The sequence below is a fragment of the Calonectris borealis genome, chromosome 2, assembly GCF_964195595.1.
Source record: "Calonectris borealis chromosome 2, bCalBor7.hap1.2, whole genome shotgun sequence".
NCBI lineage: Eukaryota > Metazoa > Chordata > Aves > Procellariiformes > Procellariidae > Calonectris > Calonectris borealis.
This window is the reverse complement of record NC_134313.1, coordinates 97,164,665-97,186,304: the sequence shown is the minus strand read 5'-3', so window position 1 is coordinate 97,186,304 and position 21,640 is coordinate 97,164,665. Positions and strand designations below refer to the sequence as shown.

The window sequence follows — 21,640 nt, the reverse complement described above, 5'->3', positions numbered from 1 at the left end:
AATTAATCGTGAAACTACAGCAATGAAACCTTGCTGCAGCACTCTGCTATTAAATCTTTGCTTGGGGAATTTTTATGAGGTTTGGATTAGGAAGGTCCTACTGGTCCTATTAGTGGGAAATAATGTGGTTTATTGATATTTTTATTTCAACAACTGTGTAAAAGTGTCCATTGGGCAAACCCGCCTCTCCACTTCCCCAGGGGTACCTGTGAATAAATAAGCGTTAAGGCTAGTGTAGTTCATTGTGCAAAGCAGGGACACAAAATGCAAGAAGTGAAGACAGACCTCTATGCTTTTGGTTTGGGGCAAGGGGAGGAGGGCATGCAAGAGGAGATCTCCATGAGTCAGGGCAGTGGGCTGAGGAAGGAGCAGTACACGCAGCTATACCCCAGACCTCCCTGTGGAAGGGTACTGCAGGACTACAGCTGCTGCTGCTGAATTTAAGAAGGTGGAAGGAAAACTGGATTCAAACTGTAACTGCAGTGGGTCCAAGGCACAGGGCAGGAAACATTCTCCATTTGTATAAAATATAGATTTGTATGTAAATATTCAACAATAACTTCTCTAGTAATGAATAAGAAATAAATTGCTTATTTGATGTATGATAAAACCATTATTTTGCACAGATGAGGCAGATGACACTTGATTTATATTGTCTTGCAAAAGCTTCAGACAATTAAGGGGAAAACTGTTCTGAGACTTATTACATTGACAAAATTCTGGTACAGCTAACAGCAATATGATTCACACAAGGATCGTCTGGCATGTAAAGCTCATTTTAACAGATACCAATGTGACATACATAAAGCTGTCAGGCTTTCTCTAAAGGACAGTCATCCACTTCATGTTTCAAGTGCCAAATTAATTATATTTGACATTTAATTTATAACCTAAGGTATTTTAGGTTTGGAACTTGACTATGATAACAGCAGATTAGAGCAGCACTCCATTTGACAGAATCGATTTTTCAAGTTATTTTCCTTGTGTGTGAGGGTCTTGATTCAGATTTTTGTGTATCGAGCTTGCGTACAGGACACCGATACCTCTAAGCAAAGTAGGCTGCGTTCGCCTCCTCCCCCAGCCATTCCGTGGTGAATTATTTTGCACTTTGAAGCAAGTTTCTTCTGCAGTCTTAATCACAAAGCTCCACCTAATGGAATGAGGGGAGAACTGTGCACAGAAAAAGAAAGGGAGAGAGACACTGCTAAGCACTGTTATCAAGGGAAAACTGCTACACAACCGTACACAGTTAATCTCCTCCACCTAATTTATAGTCTCCCTTTCCAAGGACTTTAAAACTTTGAGGTGGGAGGAAAGCCAAAAAAAAAAAAGCTTTATCTTTTCATCTGACTGAAATTGTAACCTTTTTATTGTTACTGATAGATATTTCAATCCATTGACACTAATATTTCACACTGATATGTCTCACCTTCTAGGTTCCAAGGCATTTAAAAATTATAAATATATAAAAAATCCTGTAAATGTAGGTATATATTTAGTGATAGATGGTTCATTACTGAAAGTGAAATCTTTCAATAATGAAACAATCAATTAGCTTTTTTAAAAAATGGCAAAACATTTCTACCAATTTACCCACTGAAAATGAAGGCTTTCTGTACAATTTTAGATCATTCATTGATATCACACTGGAGCACAGCTGGAACACTAGCATTTCAAATTATTGCTGCAGGAAAGGAGCTGAAGAATTAAAAAAACTTTGCAGAGAGCAATGCCAGTTTCAAGGCAGAGCAATTTTTTTTTTAAATGAAGTGCTTTGCAGATGTTAACACAAAAGATCGGACAAATTCCTGCAAAAGCTTAAAAATCCACTCACAGTTTCAGAATTGCTCCCCACTCAGAGGAATGCACTGTGGCCACTTTCAGACTTTTTCTGCAACAGAAGGTACAAATCTAGATGTCACCTTGTATCAAGATAAAGCGTTTCATTGAAGAACCAGGACATTTGTCAGGATTGTCTTATTTAAGATGACTAACGCAGTGATAGCCCTGAGTCTTGTATTTTGAAATTGTCAGTAGTAAGACAAGACTAGCTCATTGTTTTTAGTAAAAATGCTAGTTTGGTATTTAATAGTCTTCTATCAAGAATTGCACTTTGATATTCTGCACAAATAGACCTGCCAATCTAAAATTGTTTTAATTTCTAACATTTATGATCAGACATAGAGGTATGACATCCACAGCAGAATATCTGCCATTAGAAAGGGGATTAAATCATGTCTTTAACAAATCTCAAATACACTAACATGCAGTTAAATCAGGCTACTTCATGGCCAGCTCAGATTTTGTGCGTTTTATCTCTTAACTTCACTACTATCATTAACCATGGTTCATTAACATGCTTTTCTTAACCTTACTTCCACCCCTCCTCTTTCTCTGACGCCCTTGATCGGCGCGTGGAATGGCTCAGTTCTGTGTGATCTTCTTTCCTTTATTTCACAAAATCTCTAGTAAGATAGCTCTCTCTGAAACTTCAGCTTTTCTGCTAAATTTGGCTGCACTTGGACAACAAGCTCAAAATTTATGGGGTGGCGGAAGGCAGGACTGGTAAACGGATAGCCAGGCAGCATAATGTCATTACCCTTGGTTCCTGAGAAACCCGAGTGGAGGGAGAGACGCGCTGCGTCTAGTTAACCTGGCGGTATTCCAGAGGCACCACAAGACAGCACATTGCAATTGCATTAAGCGATCCACTGAATCAAGGCGGCCTCCGCGGCAGCGAGGGATCGCGCAGGCCAGGACACCGAGAGCGGAGGACACCCGGCTGTCGGGCCGCCCCTGCACGTCTCCAGCAACCGAGAAACCCCAGGGCCGGGCGGCAGCGCTGCGAACCGAGGACTGCATGGGGCTTGCACCGGGATCAGGAGAGCCACCGGCTTTCCTCCTTTCATTTGCCTCTGTCAGAAGCATAGCGACAAACCCGTCAACGGCTCTTGCCCCTTTCCGGGAAGGAAACGGCTGTTATTTCCGTTGGAAAAGCAGGCTGTCTCCATCCCGAGTTACGAACCGACTCTGGCAGGGCCGGCCGGGGAGCTGCTCGGCCCCCGCCGCCGGTGGCCTGGCCGTGGAGCGGCGAGGAGGGCGCCGCGTCGATGTTTCCCCCCTTCCCTGCCGGGCTGGGGCCGGGAAGCCGCTCCCGCAACGGCCGCCCAGCCTGCCGCCCCTGGAAGCCGGCCCCGGCCCTGCGGCCCCTCAGAGCTCGCCCCGCCCTCCGGCTGAGACCACACCCTGGAGGCGTGGCTTAGACCCCTCGTTCTTAGCCCCCGGCGCGCACATGCGCAAAACACCATGTGGGCGGGGGAATGTGGGTCCGCGGTAGCGCATGCGCCCTTAGTGATCCGCAGCTCTTCCCTCGCCCCCACGGGGTTGCAAAGCAAAACCCTGCTCAGCGCATGCGTGGGCTGCGCCGAGCGTCTGATTGGCTGGCCCGTCCCTTCAGGCCAATAGTAGTGACGCTTCCTTGGGCGGTGCGGTGGTCCCGTCTTCCAATGGGGTTGGCGGTTGTTGTTAGGTGGCGCCTGTCGCTGCCCTTCCTCTCCCAGGTGGTCCTCCGCCAAAGATGGCAGCTGCCGCGCGGCCGGGGCCGGGCGCGGAGGAGCTGGCTTTGCTGGAGAAGTTGCTGGGCCTGCCGAAAGGGAACAAGTACGGCGTCCAGGGGGAGCGGAAGGTGAAGGGAGCGAGGAGGGGCCGGGAGTGGGCAGCGGCGCGCGCGGGCGTCCACTGACCTCCCCCCACCCCCTTCCCGAACGGTTTCTTACCTCTTACTTCCCCTCTCGCCTCCCCGGCCTGGCCCTGCGCCGCCCCCGCACCACGATTCCCCCCACCACCGCTGCGACGGTGGCTGGGGCCCCCCAACCCTTCTGTTTCCGAGGCGGGGGGCCCTATGTCGGCCTGAGCTGCGCATCCCTGCACGGTCAGCTCTTCCCCTTGAGCAGGAGACTTCACCTTTTCTCCATCAATCCCTTCCGTCGCCACCCGCCTTAAGTTGTGGCTGTAGGGTCTCGCTACCTACTCGTAGGTTCTGGAAGCCTCTCTGCCTGTGGAAGGGTTATCGTGTGTCGTTGGAGGGATGTCGGCTTAAAATGGACTTGTTCTTACGCCCCTCTCCTCCTCCCTGTGTTTTCCTTGCCAGTGCAAGTTATATCTGTGCTGACGTGGTTAAGTTACGTGAAAAAAGATGCGGTTTTAATATCAGAAATTCGTCTGTAGTGAGGAGTTATTCATCTTAAATATTTTGCTCTTTTAAAGTAGATGTCTTGACGTTTTGAAGTTCATATGGAAACATTAAGTTCTGTGGTTTAAGGGGCACCTGAGGCATGCAAAATGTAATGTGGGGCTGAGAGTGTCACAAATGTGTGAGGGCCTTTATGTGATTCTCTCAGAGAAGGACAACAGAGGAAAGAAGCTGTGTAGTTGCCTTATGTTTTTGTATGTTTTTTTCTTGACTTTATTTACTGTCTATGTTTGGAGTCCTGAATATCAGTATATGCATTCTTTGGCTGCAAAAGCTTCCTTAATTATTTAACAACCCAACAGGTATTTTAATGCTATTACTGTAAAGCATAAGTCTGAAAAATAAAGTAACTAGATCTGTCCGTAGTTTTTCTGACTGCATGTTCAGTGGAAAAATTGAATAGTAGTCAAAGACTCTTGGTACAACTGCAAAATGAATATTATGCCTTTAACTTACACCTTATGTTAATTAAATCTGATCATAGACGGGCTCCTCTGTGTGGTCAGATACTTAAAAAAAAAAACGTGTTGCATTTTAATCTGTTTCTCTTCTAACATTTGATGTCATAAATGACTGAATGGGATTTAGTCTGTTGTAATGAGTTTCAGCTTATTCACTTCATTTCTGACTCTCAGCTGTTCAGTTTCATTTGCCACAGTTTAACATGTGCTCATGTCACTAACAAAGACGTGGTTAAAGCTAGAGGTGTGTTTTGTTCTCCCCTCGTACCAGTGAACTATTAATGTCTGTTAGAGCACTCGGGAATAGAACAGTAAGTATGAATAAGCATTTCAGTAAGTCGGGCTACTGCGGTCTACTCAGAGAGACATTGGATGCTACTGACTTTACAATCTTAAGTCAGAGGTCTGAATTTGAAAATGAGTTAAAAGTTAGTTAATAAGATTTCTGCCAATGTTAGAACAAGCAATACTATTGTGCCAATATTAGCAAGAAATTTGATTAATTGTAGCAAAAGGTGTCTTGGTTTGTCTACATGTATGTGTTAAATACGCTGCTTCTGTAAAAACTGAAAATATACCACCCCGAAGAGTAGAAAGAGAACATACGCTTTTTTTTGATGTTACTACCTTTAGTATGAATGCTTCTGAATTCTGATATATTGCTTTAAAGATCCTTTTGAGGGGCTATAAAAAACCAATAGCTATTCTTATAGAGGCTGCTTTTTGAATGAATTGTTTAGTGTTACACTTTTGTTTCCTCTTCTAGGTTCCTGTTCTTCAAACAAACAATGGTCCTGGTCTGACAGGATTAATGACCATAGCTGCCCACCTAGTTAAACAGGCTAAGAAAGACCAGCTGCTTGGAAGTACTGCAGAAGAGAAAGCTGTCGTTCAGCAGTGGTTGGAATATAGAGTGACTCGTGTAGATGGAGGCTCTAGTAAAGAAGATACTAGAATAATACTGAAGGTAAGGAGTACTTAATTACCTGCCACTGAATTTTGAGTGACTAGACCTTGAAGAAGATTACAGTGCTAATGTGTGTGTGAACAACCAATTAATAAAACCAAGCAAATGCTGAAGACTTGACGGTATCTTTAAACGCTGGCTTTTATTCTGCTTGTGCTTTTCACTTCTATTGACAAAAATACCCCAACAACCTGAAACAGAAGGGAAGACAACTTAAACTGTAAAATATATGAAGCAGAGCTCTTACAGTGTTTTATAGCTGTAACGCTGTAAACTACCTAGGGTGTTCCAGGTAGTTTAGAGATTGTTCAGCTGCCTAGTCTCTTACTAGCTGTGTAAGATGCCAGTTTCTTATTATCTTCATAAAACCTCAGTTATAAACAAGTTGGCATTGTATTTCAAGGTAACACTGCTCTGATTGTTTTAAGAGCTATTCTTACTGATTTGGTAATTATGGAATACAGGCCATATTTGATGTTATGGTACTTGGTCTTGATACCAACAGGAGTTACTGGACAGAATTGTATGTGAAAGATGAAATCATAAAGGAACCTCTGCAAAACTGCCCTTCACATCAAGCTACTTTGTTTGGAGGCTTTGGTCTACTGTATTAAACTTTTCTCGTAGTCTGAAGCTTACTTCCTCTTAAATAGGTGGAAGCAGAAAAGAGAATCTCAAGGGTCACCCTGTTATTTGAGCAGCCAGATGGCAGGGAGTAGATAACAAATCTTACTCTATTTTCCTTCTTACTCGTTGTGACTGGTAATTAGTATTTTTGCAGTCTTGTGGGAATGGAGCTTGAAGAGAAAATTTGCTTTACACTGTTAGTGCTAAGGGCTCTGTTTACTAAATGTGTATGAAACAGCAGTGAAATTCAATTAATTTTTAAAGTACTTATTTTTTCTAATTTTAAAAGTATGTTTTAATCAATACTTCTGACTTTTGTTAGGTGTGGCGAGTCTGAGTCAGTTAGAACTGTTGCAGAAACCAAAGATAAACTTGAAGCAGCGTTCAAGGGTTAACACATTGTGTTACTTAAAATCAAGGAAAATCTTGCACCTTAAAATGGTGCAAAGCAAAACCTTGTTAGTAATCTGTTGTCCTTTTCAAACTGACAGCCTCCTTGATCTTGAGGACTTGGAATATCATGCCTGCTTTACAAGGATCAACTTGGTGAAAGCTGTAAAGAACCATTTCTCTCACGCCCTAGATAATCTGAATTATTTTGATCTCATTGTATCTATGGAATATCTTCCATTGGTTAAGCATGTGTTTGTTTACATTGCTTCTCCTTTTGTAACATCTCTGGTCTTATTTTCTACTTGCAAATGCTATCAAAACCTTTACAGTCATGGTTACTCTACAGATAATGCATGAAAACTGTCTACCCTTTGGGATTTTCAGAACTTGATTGAGGGAGGCATTGACTAATCAGGATTTAACTTCGGGTTTAGCTGTACTTTGAACAGGTGGTATGACTAGGTGGCCCTCAGTGGTCCCTTTTGTCTAAGTGATTTTTTTTAAAAAACCTTTATGATAAATATTATATTAACAATTTCAGTTGTTTTTTAAACAAACTTGTGATGCCTTCTGTTCTCTCCCAAACTGTGAGAAGACCGTATGAGAATAAATAACTAACTTTATTTACCTTTCTTGCCCTTCTATCATATAAAAACCAAAAGCAGGTTTTCTGTCTTGTTATAGCAAAATACATCTGCTCTGGATGGTTTAAGTGATGGTACTTGCATGTGTGTGCTGACAAAGCAGGTATTTGTAGAACTGCATTTGAATATTAAAACTAGATGCAGAGATATGATGGTTTCGTGCTGAAGCTGGTATCTCTTTTCAGTTTTAGCCTTAGCAACACTGGCAGTGTAGAAAAGACAATGTACTGAAATACGAATACGTAGGTGAATCACGTGTTTCCAAACAAAACAAAATTTCCTTACTGAGAAACAGTCAGTGTCACTTGAGGGAGAATCTCTGCCTTTAAGTATATTCTAATAGATATTACCACTTTACGGGGTTTTTTTTTCTTAGCAGTTGTTGAATGGCCAGAATTTATTTTGACACAGGGCTGCTCTGGAATTGTTCCAGCACTAATAATTTCATAGTATAGCAATTAATTTTTTTTTTAATTTGTTCTTTTGCCACCATGATTAATCAGAAAAAGACGCAGCCTACCAGTAAAGTATACTATGCCAAAAGGGAGTATGGGTGAAAAAAAAAGGAAAACTAAAATAGGGAGGCAAGTCAGAGATTGTAAGTTTTACAACGTGTCTGGAATACACAATGGCAATCTTGGGACAGTTGCAGCCTAGAGCCACAATTTATAATAAACTGCGCCAAAAACAGCTCAGTCACTTCTGCTATAAACTTTAGGCTGCCTCTATTTAACTCTTAACTGAGGTGATGTGGTTCTGAAAAACATCAGTAAATAATTGGTTTAATGTTTGTTAATTTGAACAGGAAGGGGTTTCTGTTGGCCTTAGAAAAATACGTTTTTAAATTGTTCTTACTGACATGTTGACTAAAGCTATTATTTGGCATGAAAACAATCATGAAGTAGTCCGACCATATCAACCAGGTTTTTTACATTCATGCAGAAGCAAATGCCATACTGTTCGGAACTGGTCAATGAAAGTGCTTTTTGAGTTTTGTCTAACTTTGATTTGAGCTCCTGTATAGAACAAAATAAATGGGAGCAATACCTCTGGACTGTTCTTCAGCAGATACATAGGAATGATGATTGTCAATGGCGGTGATAACATAATACCCAATGCATTACGTTAACTTTCTTTTCCACAGGATGAGACAGTATTTTCCTTGGCTGCTTTGATCTTTGGTTAGTGCTAAATTAAGCTGCATAGGAAAATTACTGAGTTGTTGTGCTTGATAATTAGTAGTTTTTCTGCTCTTCTGGGAAGGAATTGAGAACATTTGTGAAACTTTTGTGCCACCAAATGTCTACTTAGATGTTAATGAATTCCATTCAGGAGATTTGAATGTCTCTGCTTTGTCAATTTCAGATATCCAATTTAGATATCCAATTTGTCAATTTTAGATATCCAATTTTAGATAGGGGGTTCTTCCCCCCCTACCCCATCTTCAGAGGCATATTCTAAATAACTGGGAGCTTGTACTGGAATTCATAGAAAAGCTTCCACAGAAATGTCTAGTCTCTGAAGGATAATTATAACCAAGAATTTTTGTGTACTACTTTCAGTGTCTCATACAAAAAACGTTCCATGATTTCAGCTAGTTTTGTCCTAATTTCCTGTGCTGTCTGGCTGTCATCATGAAATCCAATTAGAAATCTGAATGAGAGAGCTTCAATTCTTATTTAATATGCTTGTTTAAAAAATTATTGTTTCCAGAAATATGTAAGCATGTTAATCCATGCTCTGTCCATACTGTTAATCCACAGTTCTTGTACACTGGTCTTTGACAGACTTCTAAATGGGATGCTTACGCACTTTGGCAAGTTTGTCCAGCAACCATTTTTTAAACTTTGACTTTCCATGTTCACTTCTCTCCCTTTTCTGTTAGCACCAGGATATTTTTGTGTGCTTACAGGTGTAAGAGATTGAATTTTGATTATTTGAGCAACATTTGTCGATTATTTTTCTTCTGTCTTTTACGGGAAACTCAGTATGTTGAATATAATATTATTCCAGACCAGGTTTAGCTCATAGCTTGCCAGTTAGACACACAAGTCTTGCATTAGAATTAAAAAATATGGCTACGCCCCAGCAGTGAAATTCTTCTTTTCTTGGATATGACTGCAGAATCCTTTTCTTGGGTTCTGCATTGTCAGAGGCTTGCCTTGGGGCATTTGAGAGTGCTCAGCTCTTTGTCTTTGCATGGCGTGATACAAAGGCATTTAGGGCATAAACGACCTCGAGAATATTGCTGACTGGAAGGATGTGCTTCTGTGTGTAAGGGAAGTACATATGCCAGCAGCATGTTGTTGTGGACAAAATATCCAAAAAAAACCCCAGAGTATGATTAGATCCATTGTAAGCTATTGAGTCATTGTAAGAAACAAATGTTACTTATCCGAGCTGCTGTCTCAACTTGCGGTGACTGGAAGGGATTCAGTCACCTTAATGGATGAATTGGACTACAGGCAATTAGAGTGCATACTTAAAAGATAGTAAGCAATACTGTGGTGTGGCCAGAAGTTTGCCGTGGATGGGATGTGTTGAGCTGTCATTCTAGATGTGGGCTGTAAATTGGATTTTTTTCCATAGAACAAGCAAATGGAAATCCATCGGTTAGTCCATAAATAATGCAACATCTCTTCTTTCTGTTGCCTTTTCCCCCCATACCCAAAAATGGAATTTGAATTGCTGCAGTCATTCAATACATATTAGTGCATCAAACTGCAGTTACGCCTTAAATACCTGTCTGAAACTTGAGAAAGGATTTCCTGAGGGATTGCAACAATAAGTTCATTTAGTTACAAGCAACTTCCAAGACTATTTCAGTCATTTAATACAGGGATTGTATGTACGTTCAGTACATGAAAGACAATGATACAAATGACGGCTAACAGACCTGAATTTACTGGATGTAATAGAAATTCAAATACAGTTTTGTATTCATATTTTCATTAATCTCTCCAGGACAGGAACGCTATTTCAGTTTAATACCGTGGTCACTTAAGAAATCTTGACTTTCAGGAATTTTAACACAGTTGGCTATTAGCCAATAATATAATCATCTATGGGAAGCATAACCCATGAGGCAAGATTAACTAAATGTGCCTAGCGCACATGAAAAAAAAATTGTAAAGTGGTGTTTCTGAATTAGCTTGAGTTACAGAATGAAATCGGAATATCTGTCTGTATTTTATGGGAGGAAAGTACATGTTCAAAAACAGAATTGTAAGCTGTGTTAATTTATCCAAGACTAAACCCTTTTTTTTCAAATTCCATTTGCTCACTTAACTGACTTCATAAAATATGATGAACCAGAATAAATAATTGTTCATGCTGCAATGGCTTACCTTGCCTTTAAAGTTTTAGGATTGTTTTATTGATTAATATTTTAAGTATACATGTGCATTATAGTCAAAGAACAAATTTATCCTTTGTATGATATTAACCCATCTTTGTATGATGTTAACCCATCCTGAACAACTGGGCAAACAATTTTTCTGCATAGAAACTAGCGTACCTCTTGAAGATCCATAAAACTAAGAATTAGCATGCCATAACTACTTTGATGCAGAAATGCAAAATTTTGAGCAGGGAAATAACTGTGTTGATTGTACCTTCAGAGATAATGAGCTTTTTACTTTACAAAATCCTGATTCTGTAGCCTAGACTAAGAAGGGAGTGGGAGAGGGGGGAATATAATTTCAGTGGCGTTAGTTCTCATTATAAAGCATGTTGAATTTCTGTTTAATCAAAATGAAAAATGCTGGTCAGAGAATCTGTATCAGAATAGATAAGTTTATGATATTTTTCTAGTAAACAGATCTCTAGATTTTGTTTTTCTTCCTGCAAGCTTTTTCTTCTTAGCATTGCATTTGCCTTTGTGTTGTGTGTGTGAAATTCCACAGAACTGTAGTTACATGTTTAAAGTAATTTGAGAGCTAACATGAACAAAGCAGTAAACCAGTCTAAAGAAAAGAAGCTACATAGCCAGGGGCAGATGACAGAATTTTAACTATGCAGGGGTTAATATTTTTCCCTGATGTGCTCTAATAAAAGAAATCAAAGCAGACGTGAGTATGTTTAAATACTACAGAAGTACAGGAGTCCTGTCATGAAGAGGTTATGAAAGAAATAGTAAGGTGGCATAATGGAGTCAAACTTGTCAAATTCAAATGCAAGGTCAGATGTCTTAAAGTCTCAGCATTTTAGTTCTGTGGTTTTTTACATATGCACTGTAGGATATCTCCATATCAGTAAAATTATGGAACCACAAAAACTGCAATATGCTTAAGGCTAAATGTAATTTTTAAATTGTTTGCTAATTATTAACCCCCTTCTCCTTGCCCTAGAGTTTTTTTTAAAAATAAAAGGTTGTCTTAAAATGGAACATGCTGTAATTGATACAAAAATTATTTCAGGGACATTTTGAAAAATGTTACTTATGTTTAAGCTGCTTACCTCTGTTTCTGCGGCAGGGGGAGAGGGTGGCTTAAGGAGAGCTCTGAGGAAAAAGGAGTGCATTTACTACAAGTTTTTTCAACCAACAGAGGAATACTAACAGGGAGAGTTTCCAAATCCATGGTAAAGCTGGGAAGCTCTTTTCCTACATTTCTGAAAAGAATATTATGAAACTAAAGCTTGCTTATGGTGGGATCAGGTTTAAAGTAGATAATGTTTGCTGTTACATTTCTTTCTTCCGAGGAAAGTAGTGGCAGAAAGGTGCATAAATTGGATGAGAAGTAGGTAAGGTGTGGAGAAAAGGAAGGATGGGTACAGAGCTGATGTGTGATGCCTGTGTTCTCAGAAGTGATACACCTGAGCAACGAGGAGTCTGTCAGCCTCCTGTTTTCCAGCAGAGAATGACTGCATACGAAAAGCCATGAAAATGGTCTTTCAGTAATACAGATTTGAAATATTTATTCACTGAACCTAAATGGAAGCCTTCCACTACCCACCCTTATAGCCTCTGATACGGAATTGTTGAGAGATACGATCTTAAAATGCTGAAGCAGTGCTCTCTTCATATGGACTTAGATAGCAACTGAATTGACAGTATCAGTCATTAAGAATTGCTAGCAGTGATTTCAACATTAATAAAAGCAGGTGTCAGATGATACCAGCTGATGGGTATCGGGTTTCCAGCATTGAGCTTGAAACATGTTATTTGTCTCCCACCCCGCTATCCCTTTGTGTTTCCCTGGTTCTTACGCATTTGCAGTTCCAGCACCTTGCTGACCAGCTGCATTGAGCGAGTCCTGGAGGACAGGAGAAGCTGCTACTGGAAAAGCAATATGCTCTCCTTTGATCATAGGACTGCATTTTCCACTTATCAAATGTTAAATGTATAACAGCAGTGCTTCTGAGTCATATGCGCTAATAAAAAAATATACACAACTCTTGCATTTTTTAATTCCAGTAATTTGAAGCCAAGAAAAGACAGATTTGACAGTATTTTTGTGGAGCCAGCTTAATATGTAAAATAAATCACAGTTGTATTTACAAAAATTTGAGTGGATGTAAGTGGGGGAATTATGAAAAATTATGTGCCAGCAGCAAGCTGGCTAGCACTTTGTTTAGAGACCAACATTTAAATTTTATTTAATTCTTGCTGTCAAAGAGTGATGATATTTTAGTTTATTATCTTGAGACTTTTTAAAATTTTTTCTTCTCTTAATGTTTTTCTCCTTTGCTGAGTTGGGATGAATTAAAGCTGGTGTTTATTTTATACGCATGGTCTCCAGAGGAAGTGTTCTATTATTTTAACAATTGCCTTAATATTTTGTATTACAAAGTCAATACTACACCAGTATGATGACTTTTTCCTTTTTAGGATCTTAACATACATCTTGAAGATAAAGTCTACCTTGCAGGAAACATTTTTACCTTAGCAGACATTTTGATGTACTATGGATTGCATCATGTCATGGTAAGTGTTATTTGCATTATTTTTATATGTACAACTATCATAATTGTTGTTTATCTACAGGGCAGTTTATTGTTATAGAAGTTGACCTACTGAATTGATCAATGACAATTACAGAACAAAAATGGGCAGAATTCTTATTAGAACTTCAAATAAAACTTGTTTTAAGTTGTTCATCTTTTACTTTTTTTAATATTTAGCTATGGATCTGTCAAAAGAAGTGTATTATCTGTAGTGTCCAGAATGCCTTAGTTTCCTCTGTGTAATGTAACAAGGACGATATCTATCCCTGCGTTTCTAGGTGTGAGGACTCTATCTGTTCAACTCTGAAACATGACTGCTTACAGAACTACATGGGGAAATAGAAAAATGAAACTGAAAGGATGTGTCAGACCTGAAAGTATTAACCTTGTTAGCATTGGAGAAATGCTGCTGGTGCTGTGAAAGATGCACGTAAATAAAGTTCCTGAAGGATGAATGCGTATAAAAGTGTGAGCCATAACAAAATGTCATTTGTGTTTCAAGACTTAATAACATACAGAATATGAAAATAACATGGGGAGCTGGTGCTTAGGAGGAAGGAAAAAAAAAACAATTAAAAAAAAAGTTTGTACTGAGTGGAAAAGATGTTGAGATTCTTCATAGTCAGCTCAGAGTTTACTGTGAAGTGCTTATAAATCATTGCACCTCAGTTCTGAACCCCAGGTGGTAATTTAAAGGTGAAGCAGTAGAAGTTATTTGTATTTTGGTGGCTGGAATGTGATTGTAAATGAGCTGTCCTTCTCTGGAGTGGGTACTGCTGAACAAACTAAAGGACTTATATAAAAAGGTCTGCTAAATTCTTGGGAGAAGATAAAATAGTCTGTTTTATATTAGAAAATTGGGGGCGGAGAGATGATCAGAAAAAGATGCCTCTGACAAATGCACGTGTGTCTGAGAATCAGTGAATTCAATCAACTGGGTGAGTGGTTACTTTTTACAATTAAAAGCAGGACTCTGGGACAAGAGTGCAAGAATGCTACACTTCAAAAGGGAGGCTGAGGCAGCAGGGGGGAAAAATCAAGTAATGAAATACTACCAAAAATGAGAGAGAACTTACGTATATGTATCTTGACTGTCCAGGAGTAAAAGCTCAAATGAGAAGGTGTCAAGCAGAGGGAAGGGAAGCTTTGTTTCAGAAGGTTTTTGAAAACATGTTAGAGTAAGTCACTTAGAATTAATTCTGTTAAATCATATTTGCCTTGTAAAATATCTTAAGTAGTAGGATAGATGTGTTGGCTAGAGTGTCAGAATGGGTTACCTTTCACATATGATATGTAGAGATATTAAAAAACGTGTAAGTACTTTCTAAAAATATGACTGTATATGCTGTAAGAGAGTACGAGTTCAAATGAGACTTCTTTTAAAAACTTAGGCAGGGGAAAATCAAGCATATTTTAAATTTAGAGTTTGCTCTAGAGTAGACCACCTAATCAAGAAGAAAAGATACAAGTTATTGCTTTGGGAAATAGAACAGATGGTAAAAACAAATGACTTGGTGCTCCTGGGTGCCTGCAACCATCCAGACACTACTTGGGACAAGTTTATAGTACAGCATCTGTTTCTGAAATGTTTCATTTCATGGAAGATAATTTTCTGAATTGGAAAGGTATAAAGGGCAAATAATGGGGTGGCTATCCTAAATAAAGAGGAAAATATAGAAGCTGCTAGCTAGGAATTACGTGTATTGTGAAAGTTTCAGAGTTGATTAATATTAGTACTTAACTATAGAGGTAAGATCTTGAACTGTAGAATCCTGTGATATTTTGGGGGGGGGGGGGTGAGGGCGGATTGGGGAAAGCTGCTGTATCTCTTAATATGGTGTGGTCCAGGGAAGCAATTTGTCATATCCACCACTGTTTCAGCTAAGCCTTGTGCAAAATATCAATAAATGTTTCCTATTATCCTTCAAGAGAGGAAGTAGAAATGGGAGGCACAGCGGGGAGACCCACAGTTCTTGCTGTCCATCAAGCTGTCTAGAAAATTGATCTGAAAATGTTACTGATAATGACCTTTAGGATTAATCTTTCTGCTTTTGATAGACTAACAACTACATGCTAACACAGACATTAGTAATAGAATACTGTAAATATTAGTGACATACCATGATTGTCCTGAATGAGCCAAGTATTAAAACTTTAAAAACCTTCTGATGCACGTTTCACTGGAGAGGTTTTTAAGACCATGCAATCCTGTTGCTCCATTCTTCACCTGTGGTTTCATCTTCCTTTCTTATATATCCTTTCTGAATATAGATCATACATCTTCATATTCCGCCGCTCGTCCCACCTTCATTTTGCCCTTCCCATTATCCAGGGGGGGTTCTAGAACCTGATTCTTCACTGTCTAGGCTCGTCCATTTGAACTTACTCATCAGTTTGTCTACTGAACAGCAGCAACTCTTAATTTTGCAGTTGTATGCCTTTCTTTCAGTCTTCCTCTCCCTTCTAGTTATCTTAATAAGCACAATAGTACTATGTGTTTAAAAATCCATATTGTGGGAAAGGAATTAGTATTTTAATGAGTGAGAGTCAGATTCACAGGTAGTGTTTCAGGCTTCTTGCAGACTGAGTCTATTTTGAGTGTATTAATTAGAAATACACACTTGTAGTACTAAGGCAGGAACTAAATTGTATACATTGTTGTTCTGCATCATAATATAGGTCACAAACACCCAAAAAGTGTAATGCTTGATACTAACTGTCTAAATGAGCTTTTTCAATCAATGTGATTTACATTGTCATGTGTAATTCCATGTCTCCATGTATCGAATATAAATATTGTTGTCTTTAGACACTTTGATTACTTAATTTGGACGCATTGCTTGAGGATAGCTCAGGCAATCAGTAAGCATTAAATTCCCCCTGTGGTAATGAACTTGTTTTCATACAATTTTTTTATTTAAAATAAAAAAAAGTTTCCCTATGTTTTTATTCTTAAGTATTTTCAAACAGCACAAGTCCAGTTCTATTTAAGAGAAATAATCAATAAAAAGGTTGATCTGGTTTTATACTTCAAAAACTTTGTCAGAACCAAAGAAGTAGTGTCAAATCTATATGTCTGACTTGAGAATTTCTTTAATAAGGTCTAGAAAATAACTTATGGATGAAATGTATATCTGCAAATGGAAGAAGCCTCAGTCAAAATTTTGGGGTCAAATCAAGTGCAAAAAACTAAGTTGTTCTCCTCGGGTCAGAACTACTGATACTGAACTATGAGACTGCAGTAGTAGTTAATTTTCCACTTAATTTTTTCCATAATGAACACTTCCTGTAATAAACAGATTGCCATGTGTTTTTCTTAATATTCACTGATGTGCTGCTTATCTTAGTACTGGGATAACAGTCTTTCCTTCTAAAGAATGATGCTAGAAATGGTACTTAAACTGAATTACAAAAAACAGTTTTACTTTAAAGAAAAGATTTAATTTTAAGCATGTTCCTTTAATAGCAGAAAATCAGTCAAAACTATGTGGAAGTACATGTATTTCATGAAATACACTATTCAACTGGTTTTGTTTTTTCTCTTTCCCTCATATCTAAAGGCTAAATTTAACAAGCGAGAGAGTATCTTATTCTTTTCTTGATGCTGAAAAACTTCAGATGTAGGCAGGTATTTTTAGATTTAACATGCACATGCAGGGTGTAGGAATGGGAATTTATGCCTGCATCCCCAATGCTACTGAAAGCAAATATAATTAAAGCTTGAGTATTTCTAGCCCTTCTAGAAACTATTCTAGTTGTATTGTATGATGACCACCTTGGTTACCCTTTGTGAGCTTTGTGGTGGAAGAATAAGACTTTTTTTTCCATGACATAAAAAAAAAAGCCTGTCAAATTGAGTGTCTGCTTCCTTGCTATTAAAATAATTGCTTTAATAGCAAATAATTATTTTAACAGCAGAACAGCAGCCTTTCTTAACTTGGGGGAATTATCTAATTTAATGAGGAAGAACAGAAAATACCCATCTAACAAAATGTTGTAAAAAATGCCATGGAAGTGATCTCTAAACAATTAACCTAAGAGTTATGTTCCAAGTAAAAAGTAGAGCATGCCACAAAGTGCTTTTTAATATATTTCACTGATAGAGTACATTATGTAAATAAGTAAAAATATCTTGCTTGTTGTGTGTAGAGTACAAAAAGGGGTTTTGTTATTAGAGTAGCTGTCTGGTTTGCCCTTCAGATGTTTTTTCACTACACTAAGAGAATGGAGGAGGACTAGTTTTCCAGACTTCATTTTTGATTTACATCAGAGAAATGTGAAGGTTGAGAATTATTGGTATAAAATTATGGGGAGGAAATACTGTATCTGCTGCAAAATCTGAAGTTTAGTTCAGCATTTTCATAACCAAGAGCTTACCCATTAAAGGCTTTGAAAAAGGGTATTGTAATTATAACTTTAACTGTACAACACTCACGGAACTTGAAGTGACAGTATTTTTAGTATCTGCTCATATTTAAATACTTTCTTCACTTTCAGTAATTTTGGATGGCCTTAGAGTACACGTTGCCCTTTTTATGCTCTGTGTTGCTTTGTAAATGGTTCTACAGCTTCATACCAAGCACCAGCTTCCAACTACCATTAATTATAACAAACTGCAGGTGATAAAAGCATCTTCCCTTAAATGGTACTGCATGGGGTTTTTTTGTCCTGATGATACTGTACTTGCAGAAGCTCAGGCAATTTGTGAAGCACTCAAGTGTTACATTTTAATAGCTTCCACTTTTTGTTTGTAATGCCTTTAAAAATTCTGGAGTTTTTCCCCTTACCAGTGTTATTCTCTTCCACTTGGCTAATGCTGATTAACTCTCTTATGTTTCTAGCTCAGCAAAAATAGTATGTGGTTGTGTTTTAATGGATCTGTCTGTGCACTTCTATCAGACTATTCAGCTGTAGGCATAGTGTTTACATTTCCATGCCAGCAGCAAGAAAAGCAGATTTTCTCATACTGCTTGAACTGGGGTTCATAACAGTTCAAAATTGCAGAAGTTGTTGTGGAAATACATGTGCAGTGCTATGCTTGTATTCTGGCAGGTGAGTCCTGTAGGAAGAAGAGATGCTTGGATTTAGGAGCAGCTGCAAGATCTGTGCTTTTTGGTTGTTGCTGCATTCCTATGTTCTGAACTTAATGTTACTAGAGCTTTAATGCTGTGTGGCATTGGTTTAGAATTCCATCCTGCAACTCCTTGAAATTCTTCTTCCTTGGTATTTTTCCAGTGGTTCATCCTCTAGTATATATCCTTATTTTCTTTTTACCTCTACATGTTTAAAGCTTTCCAATTCTAAGCTAAGTGCTGAGCTGTGTGAGAGAGCAGTAAGGAGAAGCAGTTATAGACAATTCTTGAAATAGAAAGGGCTGGTGCGTCACAAGGTGAAATTTAACATGAGACGTAGTTTTGAATACCAGCTTTTCACTGATACAGCTGAGTAAATGAGTATGTATAGCTCTTCCTGTGATTTAAAGTTTGTTGGAATGTATTTGTTTCCAGCTGTCCTGTGTCCAAGGTCAAATTTGTAATGAACCTGCATTATCCGTGAAATCTGGTGTTTGTAGAATGAGGCATAAGGAATACGCCATGTGTTTAGCTTTTGAGGAGGAGATTAACCTTGATAAGCTTTCGAAGTCTAAACATGAAAAATATTAGGAATGTCTAGCTAGTGATTTGTCTCTTAAAAAGATCCTCTACAGGTGTGCCCTTTTTCATTGACTGCAGGTGTTGTCAAGATGACTAAGCTTGATGGCTAACTTAGCTAACTGAAAATGAAGTGAGGTGAATCCTGCACTGATTAGCTGAAGTATTGGTGAGATAAGATAGGGTGGTTGATGTGAAGATCACATTTTGTTCCCGATACAGTTTTTGTAGTCTGTTTTGAGGACTACCATGTTTGTAATTTAGTTTTAGTAGGTTAATGTGAGGAAACAGATTATTGTCTAAACTGATAAGCTAACTTCATTACAGAGGAATGAAAAGACCTAGAATTGCTAATCAAAGAACAGTGATACAGGATGGGAATAGTTCTTCTACAGCTGGTGTGAAAGACTGAAGTAATAAAAAACTTTGTAGCAAAGCTTTGAGGATGTTGCTGACTTGAACTTAGAAGACTTTGAAAGGTATAGTTAAGATCTGTAATTGTAGGTGACTTTATCTGAGCCAGTCCTCTGATAAAAGTAAAGGTAGGCTTGAAACTCTTCATTAATCTTAGTCACAATCCCTGTGGCAAGGGCTGTTGCAATAGCTATATGACAGTTGGAGGCTTCTTCCTGACTGATCTTGCAGCTGTTTAGATATGCATTAAAATAGGCAAGTGACTGTGCTGTTGACTTGAGAATTCTGGTGAACAACAGGACCTCAAACTGTAGGAGTAAGTGATAGTACTTTAAATATGTTTATCAAGTATGGACAGGTTTCCAGTTTGGTTTACTGTCATAATTTGAATCATGCCATTGCTATCTTAATAATGTGAGACAGCACATCTGAACAGTTAAGTGTTAAGCTATGTTTCTTAGTAACTATTGTATGACTTGCTCAAAATAGGAAGTAACTTTCATAGAATCATAGAATCATTAAGGTTGGAAAAGACCTCTAAGATCATTGTGTCCAAATGTCAACCCAACACACCATGCCCACTACACCATGTCCCTAAGCGCCTCATCTACACGTCTTTTAAATACTTCCAGGGTTGGTGACTCCACCACTTCCCTGGGCAGCCTGTTCCAAGGCCTGACCACTCTTGCAGTAAAGAAATTTCTCCTAATATCCAATCTAAACCTCCCCTGGCGCAACTTGAGGCCATTTCCTCTTGTCCTATCGCTAGTTACTTGGCAGAAGAGACCAACACCCACCTCACTACAACCTCCTTTCAGGTAGTTGTAGAGCGCGATGAGGTCTCCCCTCAGCCTCCTCTTCTCCAGACTAAACAACCCCAGTTCCCTCAGCCGCTCCTCATAAGGCTTGTGCTCCAGGCCCTTCACCAGCTTATAATACACCTTGAAATACAAAGTAGTACACTTTGCCTGTGAGGCAAGACTGCCTGCTAGTTTAACAGGAAAGACTTGTGCATGTTGTGGAACTCTTCCCTGCCCCTCCCAATACTGTACGCTAACCCCATCAATAGATAGATGCATTAAATTCAAGCAAGCTCACGCTCTTTTTCCCCCTCTCTAACATACAAATGTGTATTTCACCCTCCAGGTCTGTTCATTTGAGTATATGAAAAGTAAATACATATTTTGGGCTGTGAATTTTAATATGTGAAATTAAGATAGAATACTGCCGGACTGTAACAACTTTTTATGTCAGTTGAAATCAGCTGTAAAACTATCCACTTTTATTTTACCTTACCACATGTTATGACGCTAATGATGCAGTGCCTTGTATTATTGGTGCCTTGTATTTCTTCTCCATGCAGGTGGACCTCACAGTGCAAGAAAAGGAGAAATACCTTAACGTGTCTCGTTGGTTCAACCACATTCAACATTATCCAGGTGTCCGACAACATCTGTCTAATGTCATCTTTATCAAGAATAGATTATTCACTAATACTCATTGAGGAAAATCTTAATGTCATGTTGGAAGGGTGTTTGGGAGTTTAGAAGTTATACTGTCCAAAACCACTAACTTGCAAATCCTGGTTTGTAACCTTCTGTATGTGAACCAAAACTGTTGATGCCTCAAATAATACAACTGCATTGAATTGCTATTGTTCATCTAAGAATTTGAACTAGTTAAAGAATTGTATCATGTACCTGATTAAATGCAACAATGGTAGAAAGATGGAAATGGAGTTTAATTCACTATTTTTTAAAAATGAAAAGTTCTTTCAATTAAACATTCAAGTGTAATTACATGGTCTTTGTAGGAAAGAATTACTTATTTTCCTTCAATTATTCACTCCTTTTGCTATTTATTGAATTTTTATGTATGTCCCGCTTTCTTTTCATTTTATTTTCCATGGATGTTTACACTAGTTTTGTAAAAGTTAAGAGCTATATTGTGTGCCAAGGATGTGAAAAAGGGAACATGCAAATGTTACAAAGTATTTATGTGACTGAATAAATTATTTTAAAACTGTAGTCTTAATTTGGCTGTGAAACTTTTTAGTTTTTCTTCAGTAAAGAAAATGACAATTTTAAAAGGTTAGTTCACGTGCTACTTTATTTTGTGGTGTATGGACTTTTATTTTGATTCTAGAAGCATTTTCTTTCAAACTGGGTAACAAAGCCAGCATTTTTCAAGATTTTGTATGTGTCTCACTTCATATGGTATTTCCACACAAGTGCAAATGCAAGTTTCAAGATCCTAAAAAAAAAAAAAACCCCAAACAAAAAAAA

General features: G+C 38.5%; 1 protein-coding gene across 1 annotated transcript; it reads left to right on the top strand.

The window, feature by feature from the left end:
- The first annotated feature begins 3,496 nt into the window (after window positions 1-3,496).
- EEF1E1 (eukaryotic translation elongation factor 1 epsilon 1) lies at window positions 3,497-21,382 on the top strand. The gene is made up of 4 exons (XM_075142675.1): window positions 3,497-3,685; window positions 5,480-5,680; window positions 13,175-13,270; window positions 20,719-21,382. The coding sequence occupies exons 1-4, from the start codon at window positions 3,578-3,580 to the stop codon at window positions 20,857-20,859; spliced, it is 546 nt and encodes a 181-aa protein (XP_074998776.1). The 5' UTR covers window positions 3,497-3,577; the 3' UTR covers window positions 20,860-21,382.
- The last annotated feature ends 258 nt before the right edge of the window (window positions 21,383-21,640 follow it).